The sequence below is a fragment of the Vespula vulgaris genome, chromosome 23, assembly GCF_905475345.1.
Source record: "Vespula vulgaris chromosome 23, iyVesVulg1.1, whole genome shotgun sequence".
Classification (NCBI taxonomy): domain Eukaryota; kingdom Metazoa; phylum Arthropoda; class Insecta; order Hymenoptera; family Vespidae; genus Vespula; species Vespula vulgaris.
This window is the reverse complement of record NC_066608.1, coordinates 689225-703039: the sequence shown is the minus strand read 5'-3', so window position 1 is coordinate 703039 and position 13815 is coordinate 689225. Positions and strand designations below refer to the sequence as shown.

The window sequence follows — 13815 nt, the reverse complement described above, 5'->3', positions numbered from 1 at the left end:
TATCGTCGTAGACCAATTATCTTCCGTCTTCATCCGTTCTCGAAGCAAACACCGACAACGGTTATGCATAGGTGGCGACATCTGCTTTCCAATAGAAACTACGATTAGTAGAAAACGGTACGAGCGGCAAAGTCGAAAGATAATTTACGTTATTATTTTTGCGTAATTATTTGTGATATCACGATACGTATAGCGTATAAAGTTACTATTTCACGAATATTATCTTCTGTAAATATTATTAGAACGTTATATCGTATTTCTGATACGGAAAATGCTCGTACATCGTTGTTAGATTCTCGAATTTCGGTCGTTCGAAAATTATTAAAAAGATGGCGACGGACCGTTAACGAATTTTTTTTTTCGCAATAATTATATATTATTTTTTTATTCGTTTCCTTATATGATGATAATTAGTTTATTAAATTGAAAGTGTCAATTAAATCGTACTAAAATAGAACAGTAATGTTTTATTTTGGCAATCGTATATCCTTATATAAGGATATCGGAATCGTGAATGATCTAGAAGAAATGGTTACAAATTGTATGGAATTGCTCGAAGAAAGGAATAACGAATAAAACAAAAAAAGAGAGAATATAATTAGGTGAGTGCATGCACGTTTAATTCTCTTCGCTTTAAAATAATTCTAAAATAATCGAAACGACGTTGAAAAAGAAGCGATCGGAAATGGTGCAGAAATGTGCATATGCACTTTTATTTGTTATTAAGTAAGACGCAACCACTGCGCGTTTAGGTTAGAAGTGACGTTGATCTTGCATAAGAAGAATAACATCGATCGATATTAATAATGATATATATTAATCATGATCGATATTAATTATGTGCATTGATGTAATACGCGTTACAAATAGACGGATATGTGTCATTTATGTATTAACGTGGGTACAGGTAGATACATATATGTATATATATGCATATATATATATATATATACTTTATTGGTCCAGCTGTGTAACTACATAGAACTATTTATAAAACTTTACAAAATGCTTCGTGTATCGTAACAGGAGACCTTGCAAGCTTTTATTTACAAGGTTATGAAATAATGAATTGTTTCTAAATCGATTTACGTCAAACTACGATATATACATATATATATCGTATATCGTATATCGCACGCTATATCGATATCGATTATCATTTCATAGTTATCGATGTTGTTAAAGATGAAAATTTTTTTCTAAATCTATGTCGTGATTGTACAAGTTAGACAAGTTTTTTCTTTTTATTTATTTATATACGATTCGATAGAGACGATTTTTGAGATCATAATGTGTATTTAGTTATAAATGTATAGTCGTAACGTCGATTAACGTGTTTCGAGTTAATTAGGATCTTTTTCATTAATCAAGCGAGCTGAAATTAACGAAATAAGCAGATTCACTATTTATATAATCGTTTACTAATTGCGGATGCTGAAATTGGTTTTTCTTTTTTCTTTATATATATATATATATATATATATATATATATATATATAATTTTTCATCGCAACGTATAGAACTCATCATTCTAACAATTTATTCATTAAATCGATAATCCATATTTTTTCTTTATCTCTTATTTATATTATATATAAATAACTGTTACATTTCTTTTCCTTTTCTTTCTTTCTTTCTTTTTTTTTTTTTAATATCGTTCTCAACGAAACAAGTTTAACATATTTCTTCATAAACATGATAGAATTATTTTTATGCCAATGATAACGCGTTAGACAAATTGAAAATTCAACGTATATCTAACATGCTTACTTATACAACTATATTTTAATATTAAACATAGAAAAACATTTCTCCACTTCTTCTTCTCCTTCTTCTTCCTCTTCTTCTTTTTCTTCTTTTATTTTGTTGGAAAATTACGTATATGTGTGTTTACGTAAAATATTTGTTTTATTCGATAACGTACACCACGATAAGGAGAAAATATTAGAATAGCAGATATGTGTATGTATTACATACTCCTCAATAATATTCAACAATTTTCATGTGCAATATAAAGTAACAATTCATAATTAAAAAAAATAATAATAATAATAATTTTAGCATGACTTTCGGTATTCATATTTACAATATCAGAATTATTTTTGAAACATGATTATTATAAGAACTCGAAATAATATTTCTCTTATCAATTATGCAAATAATGAGTTTAAAATTTAATGAGAAAATTGCGCATATGTTTATATATATATATATATACACACACACATATATATTGTAATTATTGACTTCCAACGGTACGAATATGAGTGAATATCGAAAAACCCGTAACATATCTGGTATCCATTAGAAACTGGCAGCATTCCAACAATTCACCCTACTAAATCATACTTTCGACATATTCTGCGTAAATCGAGCGAAGCACTGTCACATTATTATACTATATTAATTAAGAAAAAAAGAAAGAAATAAAAAATATATCTTGAGTTTAAACATTAAAAGCAGCTGCCTTTTGCAATTCACGTGTGTGTATATATATATATATATATATATATATATATATATATATATATATATATGTATTATTTGTTGTTTTTATGATTTATTATATAACGCGATGTTTATAAGTATCAACAAAAAATAACATGGATCGTAGCAGCAGCAGCAGCATTAAATACAGAGTTGGCAAAAAGTTGATAGGTGGGCCATAGGTTTTTACTTGATTTTAAAAAATCGATTACTCTTTTTCAAGGATTTTTTTCAGGCTTGTAATTAGGGTCGTACGATTTGAAAACATTTTATCTAAAGAGTCTCGGAAAAGAATAATTGATTTTTAAATTTACCTGCAAACTTTTGATCCATCTAGAGACTTTTGGCATACACTGTAATGTATATATATATATATATACATAATATATTCAGGTACTAATTATTTTATTCTAAATCAGCAAAAAACGTAAGAAAATTTCAAAAACGATCGATCGGACGAGTAAAATTGATCTGACAATTTTTATGCGGGAGGGGAAGTGGGTGTAATTATAATCGTTATTATCAATTTCCTTAAGAAATGCACGTACATGCTACAAAGTGCGTTTAAAAGTTTTCTTTTTTTTTTTTTTTAAATCTTTTCCTTGCTTTTCTTTTTTTGTTTAGTTTTTTTTATTTGTTTTTATCGTCTTCGTCAAAGCGAGAAGAAAATTTCTCGTAGACGTTCAGTCTTAACTATAAATATTTTCTTCTTTCATAAGTCGTCCTTCGTCCTTCATCACCACCCCCGTGTTGTTCTTGTATTGTGCATATATATATATATACATATATATATATTTCAAACGTATACATAATCTAAATACGCGTACGATGTTTTAAACGCGAATGAGAATATTTAACAATTCGTGGGACGTGTGTGTGTATGTATGTCTGTGTGTTTCTTTCTTCTGGGAGACCAGCTCCGAATATATATATATATATGTGTGTGTATGTATATATATATATATCATTGTATATTTTCTATTATTTATACCTAACACGCATTTATTGTTACAGTATTGTTGTTCTCCGTACGTTCGATATCTAATAGCGAAACATTTGGTAAACATACGCACGAATTGGGAAAAATTTTGGGAAGAAATCGATCCATCGAATTTTGCCGCGACATTAGCGCGATATGTATTCTATATATATATATATTTTTTTAATCTATCATAACGAATTAATAAGTTCGATTGAACATTAATTTTACCATTTTGATTTATCAAAGGAAGTAAATAAAAGATAATATTTCATGGTTTTTTTTTTTAGCCAATGGAATCGTTTTTTCCTCGTAGTTATATACTTGTATAATAGTTTAACTAACGTCGTTAACGGGAATAGATATTTTTATCTAATTTATACAGGTTAGATCAAAAGATGCTAAATGGTCCAAAATATCAATTACTTTTATTGGAGACTCTTTTGGCTAATTCTTTTTTATCAGATCGTAAAACTACAAGCATAACTGCAAGCTTAAAAGTCTCATGAAGGAGTAATTGATAAAATTATCTAGGAAGTTTTGGACCACTTGGAAACTTTTGAATCGACCTGTACAAGCTATTATTACATAACTACAATGTCGATTATATGTGTAAATATATATATATATATATATATACGTATATGTATACATGTGTATATATATATATGTACATGTAAATCGACTCGTTGCGAACTCGATTAACTTCGCTCGTTTGAGATAAGTACAAATAATAAGATAAGTCCATTTACATTTAACGTTTTACCAGAGATATACTTGCGTGTTGAATCGTTAATCAGAGAAGAGAATACATCTCTCGATATTTTTTTGTTTTATTTTTTGTTTGTTTTGTTATGACGACGATAGAGTTCACAGGAAGGTCAAATGGCACGTTTCCTTTCTTTTTTTTTCTTTTTTTTTTCTTTGAAATATTAATTATCTACCATAGTTTTTTCTTTTTTAAGTCTTACGATTATCTAACTTATCTTTTATCGTTAGTTTTAAGTTTCTTCTTAACGTAGGATATTTTAATTATTTATTTATTTATTTTATAGTTGTATATTCTTTGATTATCATTATTTTTGAGTTATCCCTGGAAATTTCGATCGATCCGTTCTCTACATACACATATCTCGTTTAAACGATACATACACACACGAGACTAACGATTATGTAAACACATTTGGTCTTTCGTTAATGTTACCCACACATGGAATAGCCGACATTGACGTGCCTTAATAGAGAATCGATTTTAAGCTCCTTTTTAATGATTGAAAAGCCAAACAGCCTGGGTATTTATAAATTTGCTTTTTGATCGAGATCGTTGCCATCGTATCGAACGTTTCCATAAACGACGAAAAGTTCAAAAATGACGACACCGAATCTTGTTTAATTTCAATCGAAACTCCTAAAGATTCCTTCCATCGGAATCGCGTTAAAAATTTGTTAAGGCATAAAAGAACATAGTTGTCTCCGTTGGTTTTATCTTTTTTGTTCCTTTTCTACGAGCCTAAGTTACGTATATTATTACCGAAAAGTCTCCTTTTAAACGCTGGTAGTAATTTGTTCGATGACGGTAACGTCTCGATAACGCCTCGGTCTTGTTCTATAAGGATCCTGTTGATGCGGATGACTCAGACCTTCCGGTACACTCTTGCTCGGCCTAAGCGGAGCATGAAATTGTGGTTGGTAATAATGTTCGGCAGTGTGTATGCTCTCGCTTTCCCTTTCGTGTACGTTATCCTCAACGTCGAGGGGTACGTGTAGGGACTGAGATTTGGGTAACCTTGGTCTTGGTGGTGGTGGACAGGCACAGGGCGGTGGAACGGCACCGAAACTGGATAAACGTGGCCCGGGTAAAACTGGTGATGTCGGCTGTCGACCCCAACCGACCAAGAAGAGCAACGCGGCGCCGCACAAGGAACTCAACGTGCACGCATAGTAGCCCACCCTTGGGCTGTTAGCATTCATGTAACCTACGTGATAACGCAAATTTAGTAGACCCACCGAGACGGTACTTAACCTCCTACGATACTTCTTCCTACATCTTAAGTTTTACTCGTTAAGACGTCTCTCTTTCTTTCTTTCTTACATTAACCAACCACTTCCCTCTGGACGGTGAACGTTTCTTCTATCTCTACTCCCTGACTTTGCGAACTTAACATGCAAATTTCGTCTCATTCGTTATCATTTTTCTTTTCTCATATTTTTTCTTCTTTACTGTTAGGTTTCTTTTTTATGATTGATATAAGATTCGTGACAAAAGTTGGACTTGAGATTTCCAACGTTCTCGCAATTTTCTACGCATTCTTCTACGTCGTCTAGCAAGGTTATTCTCCAATTATGATATTAATCGAAATTCCAATCGCGTTAACGACACCTCTACTCACCGGTAAGAGGAACTCCGAGTAGGATGGGCAATGCTTCCGCCGCTTGAACGAGAGCCCAAGATCTCGCGAAATGTCTTGCCCTTAGTCTTTCGAGGGCCAACATCTTTAAGGAGTAAAGGGCACCACCGAGCGAAGCTCCATAAAGGCCCGATGCCAAGACCAATCCGTGATAACCTTCCACGCTACCAAGCGCCACTTGAGCTACAGCTTCAAACAAACAGACAACCTAAATCGGATCGTTAATCGATCGTTCCATCTTCGATATTACCGATCATTTATTTATTTATTTTCATTTTTCGATTATTTAACCCCGTTAACACATTCTCGCCTCTATATCTTTCTCTAATTTCATTTCAATCGTTTTAACTTTCATCAACAAACGTAATTATTGAAGCGAACGATACGAACGCCGATATTCTCTCTGTATTTTCTTTTCTCTCTTTTTTTTTCCTCTTTTTTTTCGAAAAATCAATATTCCCACGAATTCTACCTATGGTTTATCGAAATACCGCGGTAAAAAATAAAAATTTTTTTATATGGGGATACAACAAAACGATCGATTATTAATTTTTTTCCTTCAATATTTACTTTCGTTCGTATGTATATTTAGAATGTACCAGTGCGGGTCAACAATGTACGAGTTTTTATTTTTTATTTTTATTTTTTATTTTTTTTTCTATTGCGTTCGTTAATCATGTTAATTAGTATGGGTCACGTATCTCTCATCATTTTTTTCTTCTTCTCTCCGAGATGCAGTATTTTTCGCATCTTATTCTTTTTCTCTCTCTCTCTCTTTTTTTTATCTTTACGTCTGAGATATATTACAAGTTCTTACGCCCTTCTAGTCGACGTCGGTTCTTAAATTCTTTCTTGCTCGCAGCATCAACATTCGTTAACGTGTACTTTCTCCGACACTTGCCTGTTGCATATTTTAAAGGAACTCTGATATTATCGTAACAGCTGATTTAATACTAGCTGGTCCGAAATTCTTAGCTCGGTCAAAAATTATAGAATTATTTTAAAAGCCAATTAATATTTCTTGGGATTTTTTAGGTCCGTAATAAAGCTCGTAGTTTTGTAATCGCAAAATAAACAATTAATCTAAAAAAATTTAGAAAAAGAATAATGGTGTTTTACAACAATCTAGGATCTTTCGGTTTCACCCTCCGTATGATACTCGTACGTTTTCTTTTTTTTTCTTTTTTTTCTAATCACTCCGATTTTTTTATTTAAAATAGTTGCACGGTTATTTTTGAGATCGATCGTTCATCTTTTTTTACGAGAGAGGAAGAGAGAGAGGGAGAGAGAGAGAGAGAAAATGATTTCGATCGATCGTAGAAATCATTTGTTAGTTTCTTATTTAAGGTAAACGCACATTAGAAGATAAAACGTTCGTCTTTCGCCATTAAGGACACATCACACGAAGAAAATTGCAAATTCTTTTTCTCAGATAGTTTATCTTCTGCAAGTGAATACTGCTTGGTGTCGGGAGCAAACTCGATCCTGCGGAGCGAGGATAAGCCGCTTTTTGGGTTGGAACTCCCTGGCCGTATATTTAGCTCTCACTTGTCAAGTTTCTTTTCACCGTGAAAAGAGGAATTCTTTACTTACACACGAATCCCTGAATGTATTCTAGCGTTCCTTAAAATACTATAGATAAGCTTTTCTCATTTTTACTCTACGGTCTTCTTATTCCGTGTCTTTATATATTTTATTTCTTTTTATTCCTACTTCTATATTTTTATCTCACTTTATTTTCTAATTACGCGACAAATACTACAAGCATCAATCATCGCTGGTTTCGCTCTCTATTATCATCATTTTTTATATAATATCTTCATTGCTATCTTTTTTATAACTTTACAACATTAGTATCATTCAAATGATCTTTATACTTTTCATTATGCAAAATCGCAGAACGAACGTACAAAAAAGAAAAGAAAAAAAAAAACGACGGTGAGAAGAAGAAAAGTTAGAATTTCTAATGAGAGAAAATAATTTTTTATTCGTCGAGACGACGGACGATGGCTATCGTGCAACTCCCATACCATTAAAAAGTTCGTCGGTGTCGTGTCTTTAACCACGGTCCCCTCTCATTGAACGGAGAAAGAACCGTGGACCATCCCCTCCCCCCTCTCTCTTTCTCTCTCTCTCTCTCTCACCTCCTTCAGCCTCTTATCCTTTTGAAGTCGGCCGAGCTCTTTTCCCGGTGTTACTCACACATATACTGTTCCTCTCTCTCTCTTTCTCTCTCCTCTCTCGCCATTCTCCGACGAGGTTCACCCTCGACTACAGTTTCTCGGCATAAAAGTATTTTCCATTCTGGTTTCCCTCTCTTCCCCTCTCCAGCATCTTCACCCTTCTTTCTCTCTTATTCGTGTCCGTAGAACGATACCTATAGGTGAATATTACAAGAGAGAGAAAGAGAGAGAGAGAGAAAGAGACAGGACACAATCGTTAAAAAGTGGTCGCTTCGTTCAGAGAGGACATTTGAAACGTTGTGGTCGACGTAACCACTGTTTCTAGAATACTTTTTTAAACTTTTGTATAATGGCATGTAACATTTAATTTAACGAACGCACTTACCTATATTATGTATATCTATATTATGTAAGTTTGATTATATCGTTCTTGCAAAATAATATATCGTTAATTTATGTTTTATATAATGTAGTATGTATTAACGTTAATAGAAATAATATACTGTGGTTTTTATAATTCATCGTCTTTTTTGTACGTATAAAAAAGAAAAAGAAAATTAGATCGTAAAGAATTAAAGGTAGATTCTTGAAGATTTTAGTAGAAATACGAACGAATAATAATATTAACGAAGAGATTTTGTGTTCTACTTTTAACGCAACGTTTTTACTTGCACTCTTTGTCCTGCTCTTTTTTTAACAAGAAAAAAATAGATAAAGACGAGGAAAGAGAACAGCTTTGGTTAAAAGAATTTCATTATCGCGATTACGTCGAGACGTTTAAACTTTGATTATCCTTTTGACTTAAGGCTAACTCGCGCGATAACTTGACAGTTGCCGGGAGGGATTTTTTAGCAGACAGTTTTAAGTGTCCACCTGAAAAGTGCGCATCGAGTTTTACTTTGGTTTCTCCTTCCTACAGAGTAAGAGTACTTTCCCTATTGGTCGTTTCTCTTGACCCGAAAAGTCAATTAAAACATTCGTTCTCTTAACAGGTTTCTATCCAGAGACGTTCATCCGCCACACGATTTCTGGTTGAAACGATCCTTCTCGAATTACGATCTAATAGTCGATCGAAACTTTTATGCTTTCCTACTCGAACGAAATAAAAGAAAAAGAAATTTCGACTGTCGAGATTTACGGAGTTAACACACTGGAAGATGTATCGACGTTATATGAATCTTCGAACTTTATCCGCGGGTAATAAAACTTAAATAATAGAACTCTCTCTCTCTCTCTCTTTCTCTCTCTTCGATAAGTAATAAAACTTATGAGGAAGAAATCGCGATAGTACGAAACGATCTTTCATTCTTTCCTTGCTTTTCTTCCTTTCTTTTCATTTTTAAGAGCAATATACCGAAGAAACGATATTTCTGGTTACGTCCGAAAGTTGCGACCACTTTGTAGGACTTAACGTCGTCGTATCGAAAGTATTCACCATAAAATGTTTATCTATTTTTTTTCTGCCATCGGTATTTACTGCGATCGCGATTACGAGTTTCCTAGAAGCTCGAGAGTTCTCTATATCTCTCTTTCTCTCTCTCTCTCTTTTTCTCTTTATCTCTCTCGTTTCCATGGGAGAAAAAAAAGCGGGAGATCGGTAGCCACAGATCCGAGGAAATATCTGGCGTTCTCGAAAGTCGTATTCGTGGCTGCCGCTTGATTCATACGATGCACGATAGGAAAGTGGCTTGGATGTGTAACAGTGTTCTCTCTGTGTACTGACCAACTCCGAGAAGTGCTGCTTGGCAGAGATATTGCCTGGACACCAAGCACTGAGCAGATGGTCTGGCTGTTACTACCCCCCAAGCCGCGCACCCTAGTGCTGCTGCCAAACCCAAGCAAGTCTGTAGTAATACCAACGAGCTTGCCTCCAGACCGTCTTGATATCCCTGCAATGCCTGAAAGTGAAGTTTCTCATTAAGCATCCTTCTGCATCTTACAAATCTCTTTCACCCTACCCTCCTCTTCTATCCACCCCTTTTTAGAACCGATCGCGTCGAGACAATTTCTTTTCTCTCTCTCTCTCTCTCTCTCTCTCTCTCTCTCTCTCTCTCTCTCTCTTTCTTTCTTTCTTGCCTAACTAAGAAATATAACAAATATATAAAGAAAGAGAAAAGAAGTTTTCGTCCTAGCGATGCAAATCTTATAATTAAGCTTCTCGTTAGCTAACGAGCCCCTTTTTCGATCTTTTCTCCTATCTCTCTCTGTCTCTCTGTCTGTCTGTCTGTCCGTCTGTCTCTTTTTAGAGTTCTCAGGTAAAAGAAATTGCGTGGAATCGGATTTAACACTCGACGAGACGTCCTAACGAGATATTGTTATCACGAGAATGATTCGTTCCAAGAGAATTTATTATTCGTTAATCATGATCTCTAATTGATCATTACTTATACAATGTCGTAATCACGTTTTCTTCGATTTGAAGCGGCATTTGAATCTCGAAATTTTATACTCGAACCAAGTTATTTAACGCGTCGAAAAAACATGGCTACGAATCTTTTCCTTTTTTTATGTGAAACAACTTTTTTACGAAATATTAATAACTAACTCGTTCGGAAATCTTTGATACACTTTTCGATGAAAATGATAAAATTTCGAAATTTTATTTATCGAACAAAGTTATTCCTTCGTGGAAGAAAGTTTACGTAATCGACTTACGATGTAAAAGGCAGGTGTGTAAAGTCCAAAACCAGCTGCACCGGCTGCCAACATGAGCATTCTAACTGGTCGACTTCCCAAAGGACTGAGGTCGACCAATGGCTGTGTCGGTACCTTCGTGGCCGATTTCTTTTCCTTTACTTTACTACGTTGATTTTTGAGATGTAATATCGCTCTTCGTTGAGGATGATAGAGAGAAGCACTCCTATAAATCAGACCCAGGAAAAAGGCCAAGAAGAGTGCTCCCGTAACAGACTGCAACCCCAATCTCCAACCTAGCTTTCTGAAAAGACAATGCAGTTATGGATCCGTGTTTCATACGGTCTGCTACTCGTGTATTTATTTCTAAATCTTGATTCTTCAACTATCGATTAGCTAATGAAATTCTTTGTGTTTGTTAGCACTCGAGTTTGTAGCTTTTATCTAATTATTTTTTATTTTCTTTTTTTTTTCGATTTTTATTCGTATAATATATCAGTGTCCTCCGATCGATCGGACGGCTCCCTTTTTTCTTCTTTAATCTCCTCATCTCTTTTCTTTCAAAATCGATATCGTTTTATAAGATGAGGATATAATGGTAGGATACTGTGTAATGGTAGGATACGATGTAATGGAAAAATAAGGATGAAATAGCAAGGAAGAAATTAAAGGGTGAAAAGGAAACATGTACGTCGTAATGCACGTAATGCACTCTCGTACGTAGCTTTCTCTCTCTCTCTCTCTCTCATCCTAAAATTTTCTAGGACAAAGAAAGACCTTGAATCCTTTGCGCTTTTGTGTCTCGCTGAAGCAGCTTTAAAACTTTATACACGCTAGCACGCTCGTTTGTGTTACCGGTGAAACAGAAAAATCCTATTTCTTTTTTTAACGTCATTGCTTTTTGTCCGTTATACACGAGAGTGATAAACGTGGACGTATAGAATACGCGAGTGTTTCACGTGATACGTTAAAGTCCACGATTGACAATAAAGATCTGCTTTAGCGGAACAATTATGTCGATTTGAGAACTCGATATAAGAAAGAAAAAGAGAAAGGTATGATAGCTCGACGAGTTTTTAAGAATTTCGAGTAATTTCGAGTAATCGTGAAATGGATTTCTTCGTCCTCTTCTTTCTTTTTTTTTTTGTAATTCTTTATATCTCTCTTTTATATAGTGGAGCAAATACAAGGACGAATCTCCATGTTTTACGTAGGATGAGATTTGCTCGATGGCTCTTCAACTGCTTCCCGATAAAAACAGTGAAAGGCAAAGAACTTTACGATACTCAAGGACGAGACCTTTTCAGGGATTTTTAGCTTGAATTTTTCCCCATCTTTTTCTCTCTTCCACACTCATTCACCCACTCAATCTTTCACTATAGAGCTACGGTAACACGAATAGAGATATAAAGGTGCGTGGGAGTAAACGTATCTTCTGTATCCTGTCTAGTTAAATTTACTGTGCGAACGAGTGAGTGTTGGCGATGTCGGTGATAGTAGTCGTGGCGATGCGACAGTGTGGGCGAACGAAGCGTACGGTCGAGTGGTGTATTTCACAAAAAACAAAAAAGAAAAAAAAAAGAAAGGAAAAAGAAAAAAAAGGAAAAAGGAAAAAGATCACGCGTGGGTGTGTTTCCTCGGTAACGACAAAGCGTGGGCGTGCAACTGCATTTTCATTCAAAGCTAGCTGGTACACGTGTGCCATCCCCGGAAACGAACGGTTCAACGCATACATACGGATACACATAGGAAGAGTCACACACACGTATATACACAGACGCAGAGGGAGAGAGAGAGAGAGAGAGAACGATCGAAGCTTTCTAATCCCTGGCCTAAATTTCTCCCACGTAATTTCACATTAATCTCTGCTGGTACGTCGTCCCTCTCTCTTTCTCTCACTCATCTCCCCATTTTCCTTCGTCATCTTCTCATTTTCTTCGTCATAATATACATCGCTTATCTCTAGCCAAGGATATCGTCTCAAAATTACCACCCTTTAACCCACCCCACCTCCTAGAAACGAGCTTAACGCGAATATCCTTCTAGATCCCCTCCTATCGTTTCTCACACCTCTATTTCATTCCCCTCTTTCCTTCTGTGTTAAATCAACCATTAGATGCTCTTCGACTCGTCTTAATCCACCGCATCTGTTCAACTTTCTACCAGCTCTGTCTATTAATCCTCTACGTATTTTGACTCTGCGTTCAAACGCCCGAAAATTTTCGACGAAACACGGACGTTTGCGAGAGACCGTGAATAATCCTCTCTATCTATCTATCTATCTATCTCTCTCTCTCTCCCTCCCTCCCAGCCACCCTTTACAATCCATTCGATCGTAAATCGTGCGAATCGATCCGAAAGATACCTATCTATCTTTTTCTCTCTTTCTTTTTCTCCTCGTTGTTACTTTATTCACGATATTAAAAAATACAAGTTGTCTTTTTTAACGATCGGTACGTTCGTCGCTTTTTTGGAAGAAATTCAGAAGCTTAATCTAGGTAACACAACCGCATTGCAGTAATACCGCGGGACACTGAATTTAGTCGGAATATAGTATCAAGAGAGAATAGAAGAGCTTATAAAAATGAACGGTTTAAGTGAAACTGCGTGCTTTCGTACGTAGTAAAATTTTCATGAAATTTATAGTTTAACACGAACGAGAAATTGCGTTAGTTCATTTCTTTATTAAAGTACTCGAAACGATTTCGTAATTATGACGATTATATCCATATTGTGTTACATGTGTTCTTACTACTTATTTTCCCCTCTTTCTCTCTCTCTCTCTCTCTCTCTCTCTCCTATTTAATGTCTCCATGTTCTCCTTTGTCTTTTCTCGAGGGATTCAATCGTGAATCTACTGCGAAGACCCACGAACGTTATTCCAGTAATTACACGGGTCTAATCTCCGGATGAAACGGCCATTGGCCGCTTTTCTTCTAACGAATCATTGGCCTAGTATGACATCGACAAACGATGTTATTTTTGATCCCCAAGCCTTCCAATTGAAACACCTGGCTTTGTAGATAATAAACCTTTTTTTCTTTTTAGCTCGCTATTTCTTTTCTATTTTTTTTTCTACTCTTTATCCTATCGCTTGAAATTAAAGGAGAGTGGATTTAAAACA

General features: G+C 34.9%; 1 protein-coding gene and 1 long non-coding RNA gene across 6 annotated transcripts in view; one reads left to right on the top strand and one right to left on the bottom strand.

The window, feature by feature from the left end:
• The first annotated feature begins 126 nt into the window (after nucleotides 1–126).
• Nucleotides 127–13815, top strand: part of LOC127071759 (uncharacterized) — a 79056-nt gene continuing 65367 nt past the window's right edge. For all 3 annotated transcript variants that reach the window (XR_007785214.1, XR_007785215.1, XR_007785213.1), the window contains exon 1: nucleotides 127–602. This is a non-coding gene — a long non-coding RNA (uncharacterized LOC127071759). The remainder of the gene's footprint in view (nucleotides 603–13815) is intronic.
• Nucleotides 937–13815, bottom strand: part of LOC127071732 (monocarboxylate transporter 10-like) — an 86843-nt gene continuing 73964 nt past the window's right edge. For 2 of the 3 annotated variants that reach the window (XM_051011319.1, XM_051011320.1), the window contains exons 8-11: nucleotides 10713–10995; nucleotides 9781–9955; nucleotides 5857–6063; nucleotides 937–5442 (exon numbers count right to left, since the gene is read on the bottom strand). In XM_051011319.1, coding sequence (XP_050867276.1) covers nucleotides 5012–5442; nucleotides 5857–6063; nucleotides 9781–9955; nucleotides 10713–10995 — 1096 coding nt within the window. In that variant the 3' untranslated portion in view covers nucleotides 937–5011. The remainder of the gene's footprint in view (nucleotides 5443–5856; nucleotides 6064–9780; nucleotides 9956–10712; nucleotides 10996–13815) is intronic. The other variant, XM_051011321.1, reaches the window with a different exon arrangement.